This window comes from Colletotrichum tamarilloi (assembly GCF_030869305.1).
Source record: "Colletotrichum tamarilloi strain Tom-12 chromosome Unknown Scaffold_13.1, whole genome shotgun sequence".
NCBI lineage: Eukaryota > Fungi > Ascomycota > Sordariomycetes > Glomerellales > Glomerellaceae > Colletotrichum > Colletotrichum tamarilloi.
Window position 1 is genome coordinate 739,709 of NW_026849396.1, and position 21,903 is coordinate 761,611.

Consider the following 21,903-nt stretch of genomic DNA (forward strand, 5'->3'; position numbering starts at 1 on the left):
GGTGCAACCTCAATCGAGCTTTCATGACTGGTATCTATCTAAGGGGGTCACCGCAGCAGGACCCCTCGCCCCCCTCAAGACTTTCCCCATGGCTGCTACAAACACCACCTGCCCCATTTCTACGCCCGTGCTCTACAACTCCTCCAGCTTTCGGAGAATGGCAGGCACAGACACAGGCGACGTGATGCCCAGTTCGGTGACGACGACTGAGATGTGGCGGTCACGGGTGGTGTCAAAGAGCAGTCTGAAAGCCTCCTCGGTGTTCTGCTCGGGATCGATCTCGTTATACGTGAGCGAGTCCATGGCGACCCTCTCGGTAAAGTTGATGGTCTCGCTAAGAGCCATGACCCGAATACCCTGATCAGCCGCTGTAATGGCAATATCGCTCGTGCCGGCCCTGGCGTACATGGCGCCGTTGCTGAACATAGCCTCCGCGCCGACCAACACGCGCGACGTATCACGGAGATGATCCCGCATGGCGCTCAGGTCGGGGCTATATGCCACCTCGACACCCTGCAAGGCGCGCAGCCGCTTCGCGAGGTCACGGCCGGTGCTCTGAAAAGGGTCATCGACGACGGTGACGGAGAATCTCTTGCCGTCTGCGTGGGCCTGGCGGAGGGCGCGCTCGACGAGCGGGTGGTGGGCGTACGTCAGGACAACTTCGCCGTCGGCGATGTTGTCAGCCGCGGTCTTGACAATGACGAAGTCGGCGAGGGTGATGCGCTCGCGAATGAAGTTGTCGACGGACTCGCGGAGGAGCTTCTTGGCCTCAAAGTCGGGCAGATCAATGTCGATCTTGCTGACCTGGAGCTTGAGCCAGCGGACGGCATTGCCCATGGAGAAGCACATGGGTCTGCATGCCGAGAGGTACTCGATCTGAGGGTTCAGGATGTGTGATGTGAAGTGGCGCGAGAATGTGTTGCCCGGGGGTGTTGTGTAAGAATCAATCACCTAATTCAATGTTAGAAGACTCACACTTGATATTGGGTTCAGACAAGGGGCCGTAGTTGGCTTACCTTCTTGAATGCCAACAGAGTCGCCTCTAGTCTTGTAGTACTGTCGGTAATCGCAAACGCGCTCATCTGCTGGCCCAGAGCCAGAACTGCCGGATGGACGTCCTTATCGACCTCCGTCATGTGTATCCTCTTGGCCATAGACAGGTGACTGAAGCACTCGGGGACCTTGGGCCTGGTGTCCTTGGGGATCGCGACCGGAACGGCCTTGACCGCAGGGCCGCCTCGAGCTCCACCAGCGCCCTGAGGACCATCTTGTCGGGGTTTTGACTTTCCTCCTTTTGCCTCTCCTCCTCCGGTCTGCTGAGCTCCTCCCTGGCCAGGCGGTGGTGCTGGTTGCGCCTCCTTGGCCTTTGCTCTTCTCGCCGCCTTCTCAGCCTTTGCCTTTGCCTTCAGCTCGGCACCTGACAGCTTCTTCTCGCCTCCCTCTGCTGCTGGGGCAGCTGGCGCGTCCTTCTTTTGCGCTCCGCCATCTTTCTTGGCAGTTTGCTGAGTCTTTTTGTCTTCGACAGCCTTAGGCGGCTCAGTGTTTGGTGTCTCTGTCGCCATTGCTCCGTCCCTCTTCCCCTATTTTGCGTTGCGAAATTTCTCTGGTGGGCTTGGTTCAGTCTAGACCGAAAGTCGTGTAGAATCGGATCGTTTGTGTTGGATTTAGGAGCGTTTGTCGAGACTCCTTCGGGTTGGCGGTCGGAGTTTCCTTTGATCGAGTCAAAAAGGCTGAGAAGTTTTGGAGGGTTGAGTCACAGGGGTTTGCAAGGCGGGATGCGACAGGTGCCCCGCGCTAAAAGCTCGCTAAAGCTTACCTGCATGGTGCGGGGAGTGACGTTCTTGGTTGTGGTGCCAATCACCGCTCAACGGTGCAAATGATTGCTGGAGCCACCTTAATGAACAAAGCTTGTCCTTCTCTTTCAGATATGTATTAATCCCATGAGAAACACATACAGGGACTTCTCAACTACCCCAAGGTAGACTAAGACATAAGAATGCCGGGCTGAAGAAGGCCAATTGTACTACATGGTCGCACTGTGAAAGATTAACAAGCACTAGCTTTCTTCCTATTCCTCTTGGAAGAGTGCTAAACAAGTATCGCAAGGCTCTGCGGAGCACCAATCCATTAGATAGTCATTCTAGTCACATGTTGCTTGTAACTTGATTCCAGAGATATATTCGCAAGAGTTCCGTAATCATATGGTACGCTGCGAGCTGTTCAATTCAGTTTGTTACTCTGTCGCAAAGAGCAGCGATTTAATGTAATCTCAAAGTCCAGAGGACACATAATTTGCTGACGAGGAACGAGACACAAAAATTATGGCCGCTCTATTCGGACAATACGACCCTTTCTACTATTTTTCTATGATACAAGCCTTCCAAGGAAGTTCTGATGTACAGGCCAACACCGACTCTGTCCAAATCGTAGGTGCCGTCTCATGGAGTAAGCAAGCACAGCTCAACCACCCCGATTCTCAAGCAGCCCGCCACTACATCAGGTCGATGTTTCCGGCGCAGCCTCTACAGCCGGGGCTTCTGGTGCAGGGGTAGCCTTAACTGCGGGCTTCGCTGTCGATTCCAGGTGCAGCCTCATGACCTTACGCGGTTGCCCCTCGGCTTCCTTGTACTCCCTGGCGCCCGCAACCTCCGCCACAGCATCCCGGACCTGCTGCACAAGCGCGCCAGCTTCTTCCAGTGTAGCGATTCTGCTATTCTTCTTCTTCGCAAAAATGACTTCAACCTTGTACCCCTTTTCCAGAAACGTCTTCATCTGCTTCATCTTATGGCCCATGTCGTGCGGCGCGATGGCCCAGTTGAGCTCAAGCTCCTTGACCCTCGCTAATCTGCGCGCGTTATCCTTCTTGGCCTTTTGCAGTGCCCTCTCCTTCTCCTTCTCGGCGACCTTGTCGACGATGCGGCAGATTGCAAACGGCGGCTGGCCTGGCGCGGGGCGCGGGGGCGGTCTGGAGACCATTCGGAGGGATTGCGTCTCAGGGTCGAGCGACCTTAGGAACGTTCGGGTGTTATGCGGGCCGGTGAGCTTGTTGTTCTCGTCGACGACCATGACTTCACGATCGGAGATCGCCCTGTCCTGGGGAAGCTGGCCTGGCTTGGCAGCAGCGTCGCCGCCGGGTACTTGTCCTGATGGCGATGGCTTCTTCTTTTTGAATCGGGGAATCAGGGCGGCGTGGCGTGAGAAACCTTGTAGCGGCGGTGACAGAATTGTTGGTAGGGTCCTAGAGACTGGGCTTAGGAGAGCGCTTCGTCGCGAAATCGATTCCACCTTTTCAAAGGGCGAGACGAAGACCCTATACAGGGCCGTCCTGCTGTTGTGCAGGCATTGTGTGATCCTCATGTTTGCTCGGGGATCCCGTTCTTTGGTAAGATGGCCGTCTCGGGGTTTCAGGAGTGTCGGTTCGGGCACGAATCTGTCAGTCTCACTTTTGTTGTACGGTTGCCGTTTGGAGCTGGACCTGTGATTGCAAGTTGCAGAATTGAGGAATAGAGACAGGCGAAAGACACATGGGGTCTTTGGTAACTAAGGCAGCTCTCCCACCAATCACACATCACAATCCTATGCGACGAGCTTTCGATGGTCCAAGCTCCCGCGGAACGCCGGCTCCGTGTGTCTTGTCACTTTCACACCCCGTCTTAACGTCCTGAATCACCAAAGATCAAACATTCAGGCAATCGATACACTGCAAGTCCACAGACACAGTAGTCCTAGCAAAATGGCAGGAAAGCCTCTCCGTCTGGCCATGAACGTAGGCAAAACCTTGGCTCTTAGTCATGTCATGATGGAATATGGCTTCTTCATGGGCCCAGCATCGGGACCGTCCATGCTTCCAACATTTCAAGTGGCAGGCGAATCAATTCTAGTCGATCATCGTTATCGTTACGGTCGCAACGTACTTGTTGGCGATTTAGTTCACTTCAAGATTCCAATCTTCCCAGAATCCGATGGCATCAAACGCGTGATAGGTATGCCTGGCGACTACGTTATGCTAGGCAGCCCTGATGCAGAGAAGCAGAAGATGATACAGGTAACGACACCTAGGTCATCGCCCAACCGGAAACCCTTGCTAAGAATATCTTTGTAGGTTCCTCAGGGTCATTGCTGGGTTGTGGGTGATAATCTCGAAGCATCGAGAGATTCGCGATTGTATGGCCCAGTGCCTTTGGCTCTGATCAGGGGAAAAGCTGTCAACAAGCCATGGTGGCTATCGCTTCTCTCCCCTGGAGGGACAGCTGAGAACGGGCTTCGCGATGTCTAAGATGGCCGGGAGTGAGTGGCGCACAAGATTCAAGAGCAACTGTGCCATGTCACAAATACGATACAAGAAAGACGCGAAAGTTGGCGACGGGAGACTCCGTAAGCTGAATTCGTCACAGATTGTGAGTTGTTCTTCCAATCCTCTAAAGTATGATCCTAATTACAACGGGTAGGGGAGCCAATGGCACCAGATAAAAGCTCATCAAGCCTGTTAAAAGGCCGAATAATATGAGACACGGACGACCCGACAAACGAGCCATGATGCTTGGTACAAAGTAAAGGGTTCGGGTCTTCCTGATAGGGGAAACTAGCCCGCCCCTCTGGCGGCATGATCTCGCCAGTGAGGGCAGGCACGCCAAAATAAACGCTCCTTCAAAATGCTTCTACGCCGAAATATAAACTCAACGTAACAACCGAATCTCATTCTGCATGACCAACGCCAAAACACCGCCGACCAGAAACCCCAGACCCCTCGGTCCTACTGTAGTACCCTGCTAGGGAAGTTGGAGAATGAAATAATGTTGCAAAATGCCCTGCAGAGGTCATGGTTTAACCTTCAATGTGAGACTTCGAGCCGCTCTGGCCAAGAAGCTCGAGACACCGCTGTGCTAAGTTGACAACTTCGCCTTCATCGTCGTCTTCGAATTCGTTGTCCGGCTCGATCTGACGGTTGGCGATCTCCTTGATCTGATCAACAATGTCTTGTGCTTGGCCAATCAACTGAATGAGGTTTTTGTCCTCGGACTCGAGCAACTGAAGCAAAGTCCAGATTGCTATGTGCTGGAACGTAGCATCGCCGCTCTGGAGGAATCTCGTCAAGTATCCGTGGATACCGCCGTTGGGTTCTTTCCAATCCTGAACGAAGACCGCGTAGTCTCCCACTATTGAGGTGTTAGATCAAAGTTTAACATGGTATGATGGAGCTGAACAAACCTTTCGAAGAGAGATTTCCAAGAGCTGCAGCGCTGTTGCCCTGGACTTCGATGCTAGGTGAATGAGTGAGAGGAATAAGAACTTCAAAGACGCCGAGGTTGAGAAGATGAGACTTGAGCTCATCGCTAAGAGCCAAAACAGCAATCGCAGCGGTCATCTCGGACTGAACGGTAACCGGCACATCGAGGACGAGCTGCTTGCACTTTTGAACTGCGCCGGCATCAAGGACGAGGGCCTTGTTACGATCAGAGCTGGCAGCGAGGTTCCTAAGGGTTGAGATGGCGTGGCACTGGATCTCTTCGTTCTCGGTAGAGCCCAATAAGTCGACAAGGGGCTTCAGGAAACCGGCTTCAATGATGGGCGACTCATTGAGGGGGTGGATCGAGATGTTTCGTATGCAGGCGACGGCCGAAAGAATTAAGGGGAGGTAGGATGAAGACAGGAGTCGAAGCAAAGGCGCGAGACCGTTTGACCGCACAATATCGAGTTGGTACTTCTCGTCAGAAGCAAGGTTGCGAAGAGCGAGCGCTGCCTGGCACTGAACCTTAGGTGATGATGAATCCATAAGCGTGACCAGCGACGAGACGAGCTTGGACTCAGTCTGGGCAAGTTTGCGTCGGTTGTTAGCATCGACTGCAATGTTGCTGAGAGCCGTTGTGCAGTAGTACTGGACGTCGACGTCAGATGAAGAGAGAAGCTGGACAAGAACCGGAATTGCGCCGGCGTTAACGAGTTGCTGGCGGTTCTCGTCTATCGTCCTGGTTAGTTCAGAGTTCAAATTTGCGAGATAAAAACGCCTTGCCTGAATGTGTCATATTTAGCAAAGCTCCAGTCGCGTTTCTCTGAACCCGCATGTCCCGCGACTTTGCCAGCCTCGTCAGAGGGCCCAAGGCGCCAGAGCGCGCAATCTTCGCCTTGTTCTCCTCATGTGTGGCCAAATTTGTGATACATCCAACTGCGTTGCACTGTACCTCAACATTCGGCGACAACATTTGCCTAATGAGTGGCGTGAGTCCGCCGAGCTGGACAATCAGAACCTTGTTTTCGGCTGATAAATCGAGTCAGTATCTACTCTGCAGTCTTGCCTGTTACGCTTCACTCACTGTTGACCGCGAGATTTCCTAGCGCCGCGCTGGCGGCGCGCTGCACCTCAATATCGGGGCTTTGCAAGAGGAAGAGGATCGGTTCGAGAGTATCACGATCGACCTCGCGAACATCTGGAGCAGCTTGTCAGCATATCTACGCCAAATGCTACGTCGCAAATGGCATCCTCAATGTGATCCTTTAGTCGACTACAAGGCTAGAGGACGTACCTCGCTCTGTGATTTCGGCAAAAGTCAGGCTTGCGCTCCGTTGCAAGTCGATGTTTTCGGAGAAGACGAGGGTGCTGAGAGCTCGAAGGGGTTCGCCTGAGAAGAAGTCGGTTTCACCCCGCTGAAACAACGTCAGTATGGAAGGTCGACGAAATAGACCATGACGAAAAAAGCACATACGTTTTCGAGATACTGGAGAAGGTCGGCAACGGCTTCTCTTTCGCTATCGGCGAGGACTGGTTCGTAGAGACCATCGCGGGCTCTCCCTACATGATCACCCATTAGCTTTGGCGATGTAGTCGGCATGACGATGGAAAGCTAATACCTCCGCAACATGACTGGCAGGCTCCCATGGCCGAAGTGGGCTACAAAGGCCGATGTTGATGATATCGAGACTCGATGTCGAGGTGGTGGTCGAGAAAGTCGGGCCTTGTTTGTTTGGATGGGGCTTCTCTTCGTAACACGAACGGTTTGGCCGCCCGACGACCAGAGGGATGCGGAGCCTGTGGTGACTCTGGCCACTGGATAGCAGTGTCGATTTGACGATGGAGCTAGTCTGAGAAGCAGATTTTGATGCAAGTCGACGGTCAGCGAATTGCGACGGTCGGTTCTAGCGGGTGGGAGAGGCCCGAATATTAGTCGGTTGATGGGCGATAGAGTCGGTCAAGTGAGGTTTTGGGAAGAAAGCGACGGCTGCTCCAGTTGTCTCTCGCGGAGCAATGACCCAGGATCAGGTTGCAGCAGCCCGCAGCAGCAATCGGAGAAGCAGCACTGGGCCTTTCTGAGGTTAGTGGGGACAAGAACGACCAGAGAGTGCATAGGTACCAAAGTGCTAGTAGCAGTCACCAAGCAACCAGCAAATGGAAAGCAAAGCTGCCCTGCTCGGAAAGCGTCAGACAGCATGGACAGCACAAAACAGCAGTGCACTGTGCATACCTCACCTCTGGGGTGGGCTTCCACGCTTCGTACCGCGCCAGCACTGCCAGCAGCTTCAGCAGCAGCTCCAGCACAACGAAGCAAATGCCCGTGGAGCCCAGTGGGACTGGTGACCTTGAACCTGCAATCTAACTTGTTTCGGCCTAGAGGCTTTCAAAGGGACCCAGTGCAAGAGGTACGTAGCGAGTGTACCTGCAGCGTCGTCCGGCTTTTACTCGTGCTGTGAGTGGACGGTTATTTGTTTCTGCGACGAGACGTGGAAAAAGAGAAGGACCCCACCCCTCGCCTCACTCTTCCAACTTCGCACCGCCGCTGCAGCCAGCAAGACTTTGGAGGGCCAATTCCCACCTTACTCCTAGGACCACCTGCATTCCTCTCCTCCTCCTCCTCCTCCTCCTAGGCTTCTCTTCCATGTCTCTTCCCTCGGGCGGACCTGCCGCGGGAAGCCTCGAGCTTGATCGGGAACAACGAGCACGGACCATCTTGCTACCCTTCCACCACTTTTTATGTCTTCACATGTGGGAACTAAATTCAACAAGCGTCTCCCATGAAGGGAGGAGTTTGTCACCTTGTGTTGTGCACCCGCCTCATCTTGCATCGAGATTTCTTTCCTTTTATCCAGATGAGCGCCTGCAGTGTGCGGCGGCCGGTCCGGGGTGACAGCATTCCCGGAACTACGCTAGCGACGTTGTGGCTTGAATTTGACATGACTCTACGTACTACGTACGGATATCTCTGCGCCGTCGTACCTAAGGTTACCTTTGGGTGAGTGGTTGACAGCCTTCCATGGGATTCTCTATGGAGGACTGTGGTGAAGACCATCTCCAACTTTCACATGGCTGACTATCTACCCACCAAGCCAACCACAATGTGCACCTGAGCGATCGTGACATTGCTCTTATCTGGGAATGCACGCATTCCTGGGGTCGCATTGAAATGTGACACAGGTAAGGTAGCTTACGTTGCTTCACGATACACCACCTCATGACCGCCCGTTCCGTGATTTGGCCTTCCTATCTGCCTGGCCTAAAGCCAAGCTCCAGATGAGCGCGAACCAGATACCTAGGTCTCAACGTGCAGACGTTCCCTACAGCACACTCAACTGTGGTACTTGGCGATAGCAGCCAAGTTGCCAAGCGCTTTGGAGTCAGAAATCCAGGGTCCAGTCACACGCAATTACAATGGCCGCTTTGATCCTGTGCCTTGTACTTATACATACCGAGTATCCGTAGAGCTGGGTAGAGAGCTTCTAACCGGCGCCTTCGACTTTCATTTTGTGATGCTTTGGCGATGTAAAACGAAAGTAGATAGAAGAACACAGGGGATTTTGTCCTATTATCTTCCGTCTGATCAAGTAAGTATCATGTGCGGTGTCGGCCACGTACCTAACCTATATGGAATGGAGGAAAATTTGCAAAAAATGTCTCGAGGTGCATGCCTCGTCACGCCCCTTCGAAGATTTTGGACGTGTCTCTGAAGCTTGAGCCGAAGCAAGACAGTTTGTCTCGAGTAAGGCGAGGTATCGGACAATTATAGGCGGAAGGGATCATCGTTCAGATATCCCGTTGAGCACCTGCAGTGTTGAAAAGTGCCTCACGAGGTAGGTATACCTTATCTCACTACCTACTTGCACATGGGCTTGTTCATCGAGAGGGCTTCATAGAGGCTTCGTGGAGATGTAACACCATCCATTACCAACGGCGAAATGCGTCATTGCACAGCAATTTGCCTCCATCGCCATACGGAGCTGATGCTGCTGTACACAATGAGCGCAGCGCTAGATAGAAGCTATAAGCATCTCGTTGACCTGATTGACGACCGCACCCGCTAGGCTAAACACGCCAGATTTCGACTGGAATACAAGTTAGAACACCAAGCATCGGGCGTTGGACGCCCCCAGCGACCTAATTCATCGACTGGGTTTGCCCAAGTTCACTGTTCAACCCATCAGCTTCAACTTTTCCTTGTCTTATCCTTATCTGCCTTATCTTAACAAGAGGAACCTAACGGATACCCGACGCAGTCCAGTTAGAAACAGAGGTACGGCTGCAGTGGGCAAGGCAGCTAGGAACGGTATGTACCTTTCATCTGAGGTAAGACAAGAGGGACGGTACAGTTGAGATAACTGTTATTTGCTACCTAGGTACCTTGCTACTGCCGGTGCCACCAGTGCCACTACCTCAGACTTACGACCTTGCCTCTACTTCATTGCTTCCTGATGCAGGTTGGGAGGGGAATAGAACGGCGCAAGGAGAAAAAAATCACCAAGGCGTTCAGTCCAGCCCAATCCATTCTCCAAACCACGAATTCCATCCCTCCGTTTTTCTTTCCTACCCATTGTCTCTGCCTCCCGTTTCCCCGTCTCCCGCCGTTCCTCCCACACGTCCAGAGGGGCCACGCGCGCCATTAGCCCTCCCACGACGACGCAATGGACGACCCCTCCTCCTCCTCGGCTTCGAAGGACAATGCCGGTCCTGGTTCCATGCCCACGTCGCATCCAAGTCAACAACAGCCTAGCGGTAATGGTCCACTACAACCGCCTGTAGTCGCTACCGCTGCGTCCATCGCGAGACCACATGGTCACGAGCTTCCCTTCGTCACGCCCTCTTCATACCTTCGCCCAAGACCACCCTCGGTTGCTCGCAAAATGCCAGAGAAGCCGCCCAGTCCGCTCGACAAGGACCAGATTCAAGGCCTGGTAAGCTACATGTGTCCTTGGACCCCTCCCTCGACCATCTCGCGCATCGCCGATTTATGTGCTTGAGCCCGCGAGCGCCCCTAGATGCGAGCGCATGCGGGGTTATGCTTCTGCCTCGAGACCGTTGCGAATGGGCATATTTGTACCGCAACAAACCGTCGCTAACTTTGCTCGTCTTTGTAGAGGGCAATTCGCGATTTCCTCAAGGTCCGAACCAGCTACGATGTCCTACCGCTCTCCTTCCGCCTCATTGTCCTCGACAACGACCTCTTGATCAAGAAGAGTCTCAATATCCTCATTCAAAATGGTACGAGTCATGCTACTCTGTCATAACGGAATGTTTGTTCTGACCGTCGTCCTAGCCATCGTGTCCGCGCCGCTATGGGATTCACACAATTCCAGATTTGCCGGCCTTTTGACGGCGACAGATTTCATCAATGTGATTCAGTACTATTGCCAGTTCCCTGACGAGATGCATAAGCTGGAACAGTTCCGACTCAGCAGCTTGCGAGGTCAGTGACGCTCCCATCGCCGTCCAGGCTTTCGGTTGCATACTAAGACGCTTGTCAGATATTGAAAAGGCCATCGGGGCCTCTCCTCTAGAGACCGTATCCGTCAACCCCATGAGACCACTCTACGAGGCCTGCCGCCGCATGCTCAAGACTCGTGCGCGCCGAATTCCCCTCGTTGACGTTGACGACGAGACCGGGCGCGAGATGGTTGTTAGCGTCATTACACAGTACAGAATTCTTAAATTCATCGCCGTCAATAACGAACACAACACTGTTCTACTCAAGAAGTCCCTCAGGGAGATCGGGTTGGGCACATACAAGGACCTTGCTACAGCGCAGATGCACGATTCTGTCCTTAGTGTGGTCGATATGATGGTCAAGCAAAACATATCCTGCGTCCCGATTGTCGACAAGTACAACCGCCTACTGAACGTCTTCGAAGCCGTCGACATTATTCCGTGCATCAAGGGGGGCGTTTACGAAGAATTGCAGTCAAGCATCGGAGAGGCACTCGTCAAGCGTCCCGACGATTCGCCTGGCATTTACACTTGCAGTCCCGAGGACAGATTAGACTCGATCTTTGACACAGTCCGGAAGTCAAGAGTTCACCGTCTCATAGTAGTGGACGACGATAACAGACTGGCAGGTGTCATCTCCTTGTCCGATATTCTCAAATATGTGCTTTTGCACGGCGAAGAGGACGACGTCGTGGGGCATTAAGTGGGAATAAAAAAGGAATTGCATAGAACCAAGAGCGACGGATCCTCGCTGGAATGACTTGGGAACTGGTAGACATGGTAATGAGCATGTGCTAGGCGTACAGAGGCGTAACTGGGAGGAATACCAGATGGTGCCCGAATTTCTTCATTTTACTTTCATTATAGACGATCGGGAGGCTCACGGAGAAGTTGGCCACCTGAATGCATTACGAAATGAGAACATGTCCCAAGTCATTACTATCTATTGTGAGGTGCCCCCGTGCCTCTCGGCATGTTGCAAGATGCAAAGCAGTTGCCTTGCAAGGAGCTTTTTCGGAATACGCCTGACGAGACTGGGTCGGCATCGGGGAGGCCTGCAGGAGCAGTACTCGTACACCGAAGTACCTATGGCAAGTAGTATTCATTCACAATCCGAACATCGGATAAGGTATCCCACCAACAGCTCGCTCGGCCATGCTGGGCAGGTACGATACTTCTCATACGAGCCTAAATAGGTAGGCAGGTAGGTAGACCCAAGCACCGTTGACTTCTTGACCCTCTCCATCGTCCCCGTGTCAACAATCTTCGACATCTGACATTGGATATTCTCCGCTTCAGTACCAGACAGTACCAGCGGGCTCCAGCGTTCGATCTCGCCCACTTTTGGCCAAAGAATCGATTTCTTTTTTTGCTATGCAGCCTTACGACAATGATCAATCACTATCATCGGGCCTGTCTCGGGACATCGAGACTGGCACCATCGAAAGCCAGACCGTTAGCACTGCGCCAACCAGTACTGCGCCTCTTCAACTACCCATCACGACCTCTGTGCTGCCATCAAGGGCCGATTCTCAACCGCTAGCCACATCAGGTACTCTTCCTGCTTTGGTCACTGGAGATGGTCGACGGAGCAGGGCTCTTCCAAGCAGCGCGACATGGACTTCTTCTGTCGGGGACCTGGCCCTGTTGTCAGACACAGACGAGATTCAGGACCGTCGAATATTTGTACAGGACTACAATCGGCTGGCCAAGAAAGTATAGCAGCATTCGACCCTTTGGAAGCATTCGGCATTTCACTAACGTATGATGACAGCAAGGAATTCGAGTATTGTCGGTGGATGGCTTCGAGGGAGGAGTAAGCTTCAACGTTCTCATGGCATGGGACATCACTAACAAGTCTAGCGACATGCACTGCCAGCCATTATGACTGAGAAACGGAGGTGGTGGTCTCGAGTACTCCGTTCAACATCATCAGGGCAACCGCCTACCTCGCGAGGAGCACCCCACGGAGTCCGTCACAAGCGAAGCGTCAGCGACATTGCCCTACAATTGGTACACTCTCGCAAACCTGAACCCAAGATACTCGATCTACAGGCCATGGTTCGACTGAGTGGGAAGAGCCTTTTGCATCTCCCTGCCGACTATGCTATTGGCTCACTTGTTGTGCCGACTTGCTTCAGGGCAACTGCCCAATACTTGGCTCAATATGGTATGTGAATGACATCACCGGACATGTGAAAGCTTCTTCTGATATCTTCCTCTGTAGGACCTGTTACACGCGGTGTATTCCGCATTCCCGGTTCGCTGCGCGTTGTCAATGCAATATTCGACTACTACTGCTACGAAAAGCCGGGAGAAGAAGTCACAAGTACCATACGTTGCCCTACTTTGCCATCACATATCAATGCCGGTGCACAAGATGTAGCTTCAGCTTTCAAAAAACTGCTATCTGTACTCCCGGGTGGCATCCTTGGCTCTCTCACCCTTTTTGACGCATTGGTCGCGATTCACACTCAGCTTCGTGGGGAGCAAGAACTCAGCAGAACAAAAGAATCCAAGCTTCGTGCTAGACTCATTGCCATGGCTATTGGGACCATCAATTCTCACTTTCGTCGGGAGCTTATTTGCGCTGTATTTGGTCTTCTTTCCCTTATTGGACGTGCTGCTGAGACAGCAGCTCGTGAAGATGAGCAGGGCCGGCCACTTCCAACGTCAGATTTGATGGGATACGCAGCTTTGGGGATCGTATTCGGTCCTCTCCTGGTCGGCAATTTGCTCGACTCCTATACAATGAAGCTCGCAAATCCTTCTTCGGGCTTGCTGCTTTTCCCCCTTACCCCGCCGCGTTTGAAAAGGGAACGACAGCGAAAGAGCACTATCCAAGACAATACAGATTCCATGTCTGTTGACAAAATTCGCGTGGCAAACGACATCACCGAGATGCTCATCTCAAATTGGAGAGAGGTGGTGCGCAATATGAAAGGCTTGTCGAGTTTCCGGGGGCCAAATGAAGATCTAGAAAGCACGAGTCGTCGGAAATTTCTTCGTTCATCAAACTCTGACTCTCTGGCCGTCGGATTGCCTAGAGGCTGGAGGAGCAAGCACTCTTCGCCACGATCTTCCATCAACCAACATAGGTCGAAATCACCCGTTACTCCAACACCGGCGCCTAGTAAGTAGAGAGGCATTCAAAGTCTCAGGACTGTGGTAGCTGACACACCTGCAGAGGCTTTGGGTCTGACATTGTCGAAGACTACAGGGAATCTAGATGATTCGCTTCATGTTGGAAGATTACGGCCGAAGTCTTTCCAGGTGCAATCGACTAACAGAATACCTTTGCACCAGTCCCTCAATCCACTCTCTCCCACGGCGGAAGAAAGTCTAGCAGATGATCGAGACCTCAAGGAGAGGAAATTAGGATCGGACACAAAAGCTGTTTCACCACATACGCGAAAGCTAGGAAGAGATCGATCAAATGACTCTGAGAGCAGCGTAAGACCACGCGCCATCAAATCCCATGCAGCTGCTGCAGAGTGTCTGGCTGGTTACGTGGGTGAATGTTCAAAGAATCAGAGCTCGCTTGACGCAGCCCAGAAATTGGCGGGACATCGCAGGCAGCGTTCAATAGGGAGTCCCCGTGTATCGGAAGAAGTCCCAGTCGAAAGAGACTCGGCGAAGACATCTCCAAATCGACTGCCATACGCAATTTCCGAGAAGGGTATCTGGCCTGTACAAAGAGATGTACCCAATCCAGGGAACGAATTCGTAAGGCAGTCGGGGGGCTGTAGGCCAAAGACAAGCGGGATGGTCTCTTCGGCACTTCGTCGATTCGTTGGAAGTGATTTCAGCCGAATCTCAAGTTCCGGAAGCCCAACAGCTAGAACCTCGAAGACAAGGCATGCATCGCCGGATGCTGTAAGCCCATGTACGCCCACTCCGCCTAAAACAGACTTCATCATAACAACGACGCCAGAGTCCGTGTCATATTTGAAGTCTAAAGGCCATGATATGGGCAGAGGCGCAAATTCTATTGAGAAAAACCTTGACAAGTCAATCTCGGCCAAGGCGAACTTCAGAGAAAATAGCTTCGACGGTAACCGGCTAGGTGGGAAGAAACCAAATGGAGATGTCCCGAGATCGAACTCGCCTTCTCAAACTCCGCGTCAGAGCACAGAATCAAATGCTAGATGTGAAAGCATTGGCTCCGTTCAGGTCACTCCAAAGGAGTTTACGACCAAAAGTGCGTCACAGATTCAGCCTCGACTCCCCGTTGCGGTCTCGCCAGAGGCGTTCTAGGAAAAACTGCCTTCGGCCGATCTAATCGACGATAATCTCCCTTCCTCGATCAATACTAGAGATCTAAAGGACAATGCAAACAAGCTTGTTCCTCGGCGAGCCGATGTAAGTGGTGGCATCTCTCAGGGTCAGTCAAAGTCTCAACGACCGCCAATGTCGCCTCAGTCGACTCTCTCAAGGCCGCAGAGTGTAGCATCCATGGCGGGGGAAATCGCGCAACGCTCTCGAGCATCAAGTTTGAGACCTGTCATAACACCAGCTCGTCCGTCTGGCGGGAGCTATGGTAGCTCGACACCATCACATGGGTCTATCTCAAAACCAGTGGGAGTGCGAGCCATGGCGGCCATGTTTGAAAATGCGTCCCAGGAGTCGCCTTATGTGTCTTTCCCTACAACCCCTCGCCCCTCCCGGACGAGTGTGACGGATTTGGGTCTGCTCCATTTAAGGCAAGAAACTGGGTCTCTTGAAACACCGAAAACGAAAGCATTGGTCGTAGCTCCGAGAGAGAGTGACCCAGATCCAGGCTATGAGCTCTCGGATGAAAGGAATCGACAGACAGGCCATAGACTGAGGTCTGTCACTGACAGCACCGGGTCATTAACTGTTCCTGAGACAACCGAAGCTGACGGAGGTGCCGTCCATCTTGATAGGCCATCTCTGACACGACTTCGGCAAACACCAAATTTTTCGGGGTACAGGAAGTCTCCTTTGAAGGTATATACTCTGGAGAATGACAAGAACTTACCTCATCTTGGGGCCATGACAAGTCCCGCTCAGCAGCCGCCTATTGCACAGCATGTCGTATTTCCCCGTCCCTCGTCCACTCTATCAGTGCGTCAACTAAGCGAGGATACCATCCCGGCACGAGCAGGAAGCCCGGGGAACAATTCCATGCTTCATGCACAGATTCGAAGTCTTCAGAGGCAGCTGGATGTCAGGAATGATGAAAACGCGTCTCTTCGGCGTCAACTTGAGACAAGAGATAACTTGGACATTGGAACACTCAGTGAACAGCTTCGAGTATCCAAAAGAGAGTGTGCCATGTGGAAATCTCGTGCCGAAGCCGCAGAAAAACGAGTCTCGGTCCTTGAACACTTCACGCGGAAGCTGAAGGGTATCAAAGGAGGGGATGCGCAAAATGACACTGATGTTACGTCGCGAAGCGGAAGAGACAGCATCGAAACGTTGGCAACAGAGGATGGAGAAGTTGTGGCGGAGAGAATCAGGAGGGCTATGAGAGGGATGGATGGAACGAGGAGCAGTGATGGCGGGGCTGCAGCTTGGTGGAACGATGACCGGCGAGGTAGCAACACCAGGCACTCGGGAAGCGTGGGTGGGCAACATCAGCCGAAAATGACAGAAGAAGCATTGCTTCAGATTTGGCAGGCAGTACAGGAGCTGCTATTGGAGGATGAAGACTGAATATTAGCACGGGAGGCCCATGAGCCGGCTGTGTCAGGATTTGGGCGCTGGGAAGCCAGAAGCATGCATCGGGGCTTGATTATAGACATTGGGGTTGTCTGGGTATCAATATGGTTTTACATGTCCTACGCTGACGAGCCGACACGCAGTTGTAACAAAGGTGTTATCATGAAGTCGTAGAATTTGTGTTCTGCAAAGAGGGCTACCTATCAGACCCGTCCCCGACTGCGCATTACCCGCAACGCCCGAGAGTAGCATAATGGGATACTAATCACTCTCCTCCCCCGGGTCACGGCGAATCCTCCACCGCCCTGCATCATCCATTCTCATAGCGACGGTGCCGACCGCCATACGTCCGATACCGTCCAAAATAGCGCCCAAGAGCTCCGAGTCGTCGTCGAGGACAACTTCCTTGACCTCCACTTCCGACTCCCCTGGTTTCGACCTCTGCCGACCAAGTCTGCCCTCCTCAACTTCTCGCCCCTTCCTGGCTTTGACGATCCTACTGGAGATCTCAGAGGAAGCCTTGATCTGCGGATGCTTTGAGGTGGAGGTAAGTTCGGGCGTAGACGAGGCGAAGCTTGGCCACGTGGGTATGTCTAGTGATGGCGGTGTTGGAGGTCGGACTGGTGTGCGAGAAGGGGGGTAGGGGATACTCGTCCTCTTGTCGTGGTTCACGGTTGAAGGTGGTCGGTAGTCTTGATCATGTTGGCGGGGTTGCTGAGATGCCTGAATGGTGGAGGCATGACGCTTCTGGGTCTGGGGTGATGGGGGGTGAGTTAAAGGGATAGGGGTAGTTGATCGGTACCGCGTCAGGTTGGGGGAAGGTGGGGTTGGCGTGGGCGGGATATATCGGGGCGGTCGACGTTGAGTGGGAGGTGGTGTTTGCTGCTGCTGCTGTTGTCTCTCATAATCATGCTGGGGAGGGTGCTGTTGCTGTCTGCGCAGCTGAGTGGAGTTCGCCGTGGTTGTGGTGGTCGTCGCCGGCCGGGTCACGGGAGCTCGGGGCGTAATGCGCGCGGGTTGACTGGGTGCGGGAATGTTGAACTGGTTGCGCCCGTATACACGCCCGGACGGCTGGTGCCGTCAATTGTCAAAGACGAAGAGGGGCTTGTAGTGATGCGTTGCCTCTACTACGGCCGCAGCGAGCTGGTAGTCTAGAGAGGTTTGTCAGCGGTGTGCTTTTGGGGGGGGGGGGGGGGTTCATGATGAAAGGTGCTGCAAGGGGGTTTGCTAGAGATGTTGAGAGCATGAAGCACGTTCATGGACATGAGATGGGGATGGATCTTTGAGCAGAACAGCCCCATGATGTGCCAAGGCTACAAGTTGCTAGGCTCGAACGACGTCTTAAGTCCTCATCACAGAATACCGTTTGAACGTGACGGGACACATGATCTCTAGACAGATGGAAACTAGTGGTACTCACCAACACCGGGTCCCAGATCGCGGGAGGTAAGGACTTTGATGGACAGATCAGGATTGACCTTGCCGATGATCTGAGCACCGTTACCATTGGTGAGGTGCACATCCTGTCAAGGGTTAGCGTCCATCTATCGATATATTAAAGTCGGTCGAAGCAAAGCCGTGTTGGCTTGACAGAGATCTTGGGCTAAAGACCTACGCGATTGAGAATTGCAGTGACGTTTCCGTCCGCGTCAAGAACGGCAGAATCACCACGCAGCTGCAAGACCTTGCCAATGAGCATGACGTTGCGACCGACGTAGTTGTCGAGGTACTGCGCCGTGATGCGCGGGGTCGAGGTCGCTTCGGCCATGGCTTGACTGTCGGTGTTCTTGGTTCAACAGGCTGCTGGTTGTGCGAGGATCTGCGATGAGTGCTACAGACACAAAGTATATGGTTGTTACAGAAAGGCAGTGATTACACTGATTGAATGCAGTTCGTCTTATGCGGGACGGTTGGTCGAGATCTTTGGGATGGAATAGGCCTTGATTGAGGGGCAGACGCGCCGCGACAAGACACCCTCGCCCGGCACTTGTCGCGGTGTCAGGTGACCTGTCAGGTGGTCTGTGATGACACACCTTACCCTATCCGGCCCATGGAGATCTGCGCTGGTCCCTGAACCGTTCTTAGAGATCGTCAAAAACGTTATATTAACGGTATCCTATCCTCGCAACCGTCTCAATCATTATCTATCCATCACAGGGGAGATGACAGAATCGTTCCCTTGGCGAACCATGACGTGGCCCCGGGACAATTGACTTTTGACCGCCTGAAATTCTCGTGGTGTTTATGCCCAATCGGACATTTCACTGTTGGTTTGAAAGACTGTGTCGAGTCCACCCACCAGACCGAAGCATGGTGAGCGAGTCACCAAAGTGGTGCCCTGTGGATCTCATCCTACCACACAAGACTTTTCTCAGGATGGTTTCCTTGCATCCCTATGATGTCATCTGAGTCCCATTGCTTGTTTCTTTTCCCTGAAAGAGTTTGCAGGGCTCCGGCCGATCATTAAGCATCTCGTGATGGAAAAGCGCACCGTGTTGATGGCTGACAGTGGACAAATCTCCCTGGTAGTTCCTACAGTGCCTCGCTGCAACTGACCTTACCTCTAGCACAAGACGACATTATTTGACGGCTTCGTCTTACATCACATCGTTCTTCGAAGGAGGTCGACTTTAGAACGTTGGCCTTGATGTTATCGATCTCGTTTTACGCCTGGTCCATCGTTGCTCGGCATGTTTCAATGTCGCCCTCTGACGACATTGCTCGTTTATATTGACTTTCTGGACGCATGAAGGGTCCTCCGGTGCAACCATCCAATCAAACCACCTTTTTACGCAAAATAACAACGGCTTTCTGTCGCTCAGCATGTTATTTCTAAGCCCCTAACACCTGTCGAGGTTCATCGCGGGTTGAGACGTCAATCTCTTTCCATTTTGGGGGCTACCGGTCTCGGCGGTGCATGGCAGGCTGGGAGAAACTTGGAATTCTGACAGCGGCAGGCAATCAATCGAAACGCGACGACTCGCCTAGGACCGAAGCAAGACGGGACATGAGTCGGCGATGGGGACGCCGTAATCACTCCACTCTGGCGTTGGCGGTGGGTGGACAGAGTAGCAAACTTTCCGTGTTGTTTACCATTCTGTGACCCAATATTAGCACATGATGCATTTGTCAAGACGATGTGGCATCGAGTTGAGCTGCGTTGACAACCTCACCTGTCGTTCCTCGGATCATGCACCTAGCAGACAGCGGCTGATAAAAAAAATATTGACTTGGGCGGGTGGCAATGGCAACAAGACGAATTCAGGGTCCTTTGGCGGCAAGACATAGCTGCAGGGAGTGGCCAGTGAGGCCAAGGCCCCTGACCGGGGTTGGGCAGACATCTCGGTTGAAAACAGGGCATTCTGTAAAGTTTGACCTCCTGTATACTGTAGTATATCCGTTCGGGGACGCGAGCCGCTGGTTTCTTCACGCGCGCAACATCCCAATGACCTCAATGATTTGTCCAAAGTTCGTTGGTCTGTAAGAAGGCGGTTTTGGGGGGTTCCTTGGCCGCTATCCTTTCTATTATAGGCGGATGCTGGGGTATTCCAAAGATATTGTATTTCTGGTCAAAGCCTCAAAGGGGGTAGTCTCCGCCAGCAGCAGGAGATAGGCGGACATGGCGGGAATAGCGAGTGACATCAGGCTTGGAGTTGCCTTTTTTTCTCGGGCCGTGACAGTGCTGTCGTGGATCGCAGCACGGCTACCCGGACTAGGTTGTCAGGGTGCTCACTGGGATCCATTGCGACATGAATCGCTGGCGTAGAATCGGCGATCTGGCATCGTGATATCTGGCGCAGACAGCCCAAAACATAGATTGATATACTTGTAGATCTGAGAGACATCGTGAGCTTGGGGCAATCTGTTCAACTTGGACGTGACTTTTTGGTCCCGACGCATCTCTTACTCACCACGCTCACGTAGTGTATAATGTGTGCAGATGCGGCCTGCCGGGTATGCCGGTCGCTCCATGGAGGAATGAAGGTTACCCAAGATGAGACCACGCCGGGACAAGTCGAGACGGGATGAAGACAAGACCAAAGACGGTAGCAGAGGCAAAAACATTGGTGTTCGATAGTTTCCAGGGAGGGAAAGCACCGCGAGTGCTTAGCTGGCTCCCTCATGGTTCTCGTTGTCAAGATGCAGGTTGATGTGGGTGGACGAGAAGGGTAGTTGGGTTTCCACCGTCCACAGTGTCCCTACGGTGTGAGTGGTAAGGTATGAAGGAGCATGCACTGATGCAGTGCGGTGTCCAAGGTGGGCGAAGTTGAGAGCTGTTTTCTGTTCACGGTGGTTTGGCGTGACCGTTTTGGGCGACACTGAAGTTACTGAACAGTGAGCGCTCTGGATGAGGTGGGCTGCCCCTCACTTTCTCCACTCAAGGTACCAAGCGTTCCCGAGCTTTCCCCCTGCACCTACCAGCCATGGGCCATGGCACGCCGCACCCTCAACAGCAAGTGCAAGTGCCAGGAAGGATTGAAGCAAGCAGGGCCCTGGGCAGGCAGGAAGCTGGCAACGGCGGGGCCGCGACGATTTAGGTGGCATGGATGGTGGAAGGAAAGCTCAACCCGGCGCCCGGACCTTCCACCGAGAGCACTTTCCATTGGTTCCCGGACAGCATCAATGTCACATCCCATCTGTCTTGATGGTCGTGGTGGTGGTCGCTGGTCCTGCACTGCTGCTGCTGTTCCCAGACTTTCACACCCACTCCTCGCTGTTCCAAGTCGCTCTCTGGTCTGTGCCCTCACCCGCACCGGCCATGGTCCCTGGTGGGCACTTGGGCTGGATTCCATGGCTTTTTTGGGAGTATCCTTTATGGTAAAGTTGGGCAAAGTGTCGTCTGGAATGCGTCGCTGAATGTGCCTCTTCTGAGGTTGCTAACTGCAACTAGCTCGAACTTAGGCACTGACACACCGTTCGATGCGTCCCCTCATCCCCGGTCGTCCGTGTATTTCCCTGGCAAGCAATGGCTCAAGGGGTTATGAAGGCAGTTCGGCGCCGTGGGCCCATTTCGGTCGCCGGTGTGTCGTACAGAAAGGGAAGAAGAAAGAAGCGTAAGGAAGAATATGGATCTTGAGGACTGTAATGCAATGACAAACGGCAACCGGCGACGGTATTGAAGCGTAGGTGCCTACCATTATCTTTATTATTCTCCGGAGTTTTTCATCCGAAAGAACAGGGACTTGGTCGCAGCTTTCCAACTTCTGCCAACAATTAGCCCCCAAGGCAACGGCCCCATGGCGAACCCAGGAAGGACAAGGTGAGGTGGGAGGGGGGAAGGGCCGGCAGGGTAGGTACCTAGTGACTTTGATGAATGTGCGGCGTGCCTGCCTTCTCGTCAGTCTCTGGCATCCAATGGGTGCCAACCTTACATGACCTTGCACAGCAGAGGGGTCGGATCGGGTGGGTGTGTGTCTGTGTCTGAAGACGAAGTGTTGGATGAAGCTTAGACGGGGACTCGGGAGGTCTGGTTGCCTTAGCTTGTCCAGCAGTAATTATCTGCGATAATTATTAACATCCAGCTCTGCTACACT

General features: G+C 53.1%; 9 protein-coding genes across 9 annotated transcripts; 5 read left to right on the forward strand and 4 right to left on the reverse strand.

Annotated features, from left to right (window-relative positions):
• Positions 1-132: 132 nt before the first annotated feature.
• CTAM01_05361 (initiation factor 2 subunit family protein) lies at positions 133-1,822 on the reverse strand (the record flags this gene model as incomplete). Its single annotated transcript, XM_060521391.1, has 3 exons — positions 133-951; positions 1,017-1,580; positions 1,817-1,822. The coding sequence occupies 3 exons, from the start codon at positions 1,820-1,822 to the stop codon at positions 133-135; spliced, it is 1,389 nt and encodes a 462-aa protein (XP_060384197.1).
• A 674-nt stretch (positions 1,823-2,496) lies between these two features.
• Positions 2,497-3,357, reverse strand: CTAM01_05362 (translation initiation factor IF-3; the record flags this gene model as incomplete). The annotated part of the gene is made up of 1 exon (XM_060521392.1): positions 2,497-3,357. One exon carries the CDS (start codon positions 3,355-3,357, stop codon positions 2,497-2,499), a length of 861 nt encoding a protein of 286 aa, XP_060384198.1.
• Positions 3,358-3,733: 376 nt separating this feature from the next.
• Positions 3,734-4,276, forward strand: CTAM01_05363 (uncharacterized protein; the record flags this gene model as incomplete). Its single annotated transcript, XM_060521393.1, has 2 exons — positions 3,734-4,045; positions 4,103-4,276. 2 exons carry the CDS (start codon positions 3,734-3,736, stop codon positions 4,274-4,276), a joined length of 486 nt encoding a protein of 161 aa, XP_060384199.1.
• A 548-nt stretch (positions 4,277-4,824) lies between these two features.
• On the reverse strand, positions 4,825-6,803 carry CTAM01_05364 (vacuolar protein 8; the record flags this gene model as incomplete). Its single annotated transcript, XM_060521394.1, has 6 exons — positions 4,825-5,156; positions 5,209-5,966; positions 6,073-6,256; positions 6,312-6,425; positions 6,522-6,642; positions 6,702-6,803. The coding sequence occupies 6 exons, from the start codon at positions 6,801-6,803 to the stop codon at positions 4,825-4,827; spliced, it is 1,611 nt and encodes a 536-aa protein (XP_060384200.1).
• Positions 6,804-9,885: 3,082 nt separating this feature from the next.
• CTAM01_05365 (uncharacterized protein) lies at positions 9,886-11,387 on the forward strand (the record flags this gene model as incomplete). The annotated part of the gene is made up of 4 exons (XM_060521395.1): positions 9,886-10,155; positions 10,339-10,462; positions 10,518-10,667; positions 10,726-11,387. 4 exons carry the CDS (start codon positions 9,886-9,888, stop codon positions 11,385-11,387), a joined length of 1,206 nt encoding a protein of 401 aa, XP_060384201.1.
• Positions 11,388-12,058: 671 nt separating this feature from the next.
• On the forward strand, positions 12,059-14,941 carry CTAM01_05366 (RhoGAP domain-containing protein; the record flags this gene model as incomplete). Its single annotated transcript, XM_060521396.1, has 5 exons — positions 12,059-12,400; positions 12,459-12,500; positions 12,548-12,854; positions 12,912-13,817; positions 13,872-14,941. 5 exons carry the CDS (start codon positions 12,059-12,061, stop codon positions 14,939-14,941), a joined length of 2,667 nt encoding a protein of 888 aa, XP_060384202.1.
• Positions 14,942-15,700: 759 nt separating this feature from the next.
• CTAM01_05367 (uncharacterized protein) lies at positions 15,701-16,363 on the forward strand (the record flags this gene model as incomplete). Its single annotated transcript, XM_060521397.1, has 1 exon — positions 15,701-16,363. One exon carries the CDS (start codon positions 15,701-15,703, stop codon positions 16,361-16,363), a length of 663 nt encoding a protein of 220 aa, XP_060384203.1.
• Positions 16,364-16,630: 267 nt separating this feature from the next.
• On the reverse strand, positions 16,631-18,137 carry CTAM01_05368 (replication factor A protein 3; the record flags this gene model as incomplete). The annotated part of the gene is made up of 4 exons (XM_060521398.1): positions 16,631-17,440; positions 17,498-17,520; positions 17,790-17,892; positions 17,985-18,137. The coding sequence occupies 4 exons, from the start codon at positions 18,135-18,137 to the stop codon at positions 16,631-16,633; spliced, it is 1,089 nt and encodes a 362-aa protein (XP_060384204.1).
• Positions 18,138-20,800: 2,663 nt separating this feature from the next.
• Positions 20,801-21,226, forward strand: CTAM01_05369 (uncharacterized protein; the record flags this gene model as incomplete). Its single annotated transcript, XM_060521399.1, has 1 exon — positions 20,801-21,226. The coding sequence occupies one exon, from the start codon at positions 20,801-20,803 to the stop codon at positions 21,224-21,226; it is 426 nt and encodes a 141-aa protein (XP_060384205.1).
• Between the last annotated feature and the right edge of the window lie 677 nt (positions 21,227-21,903).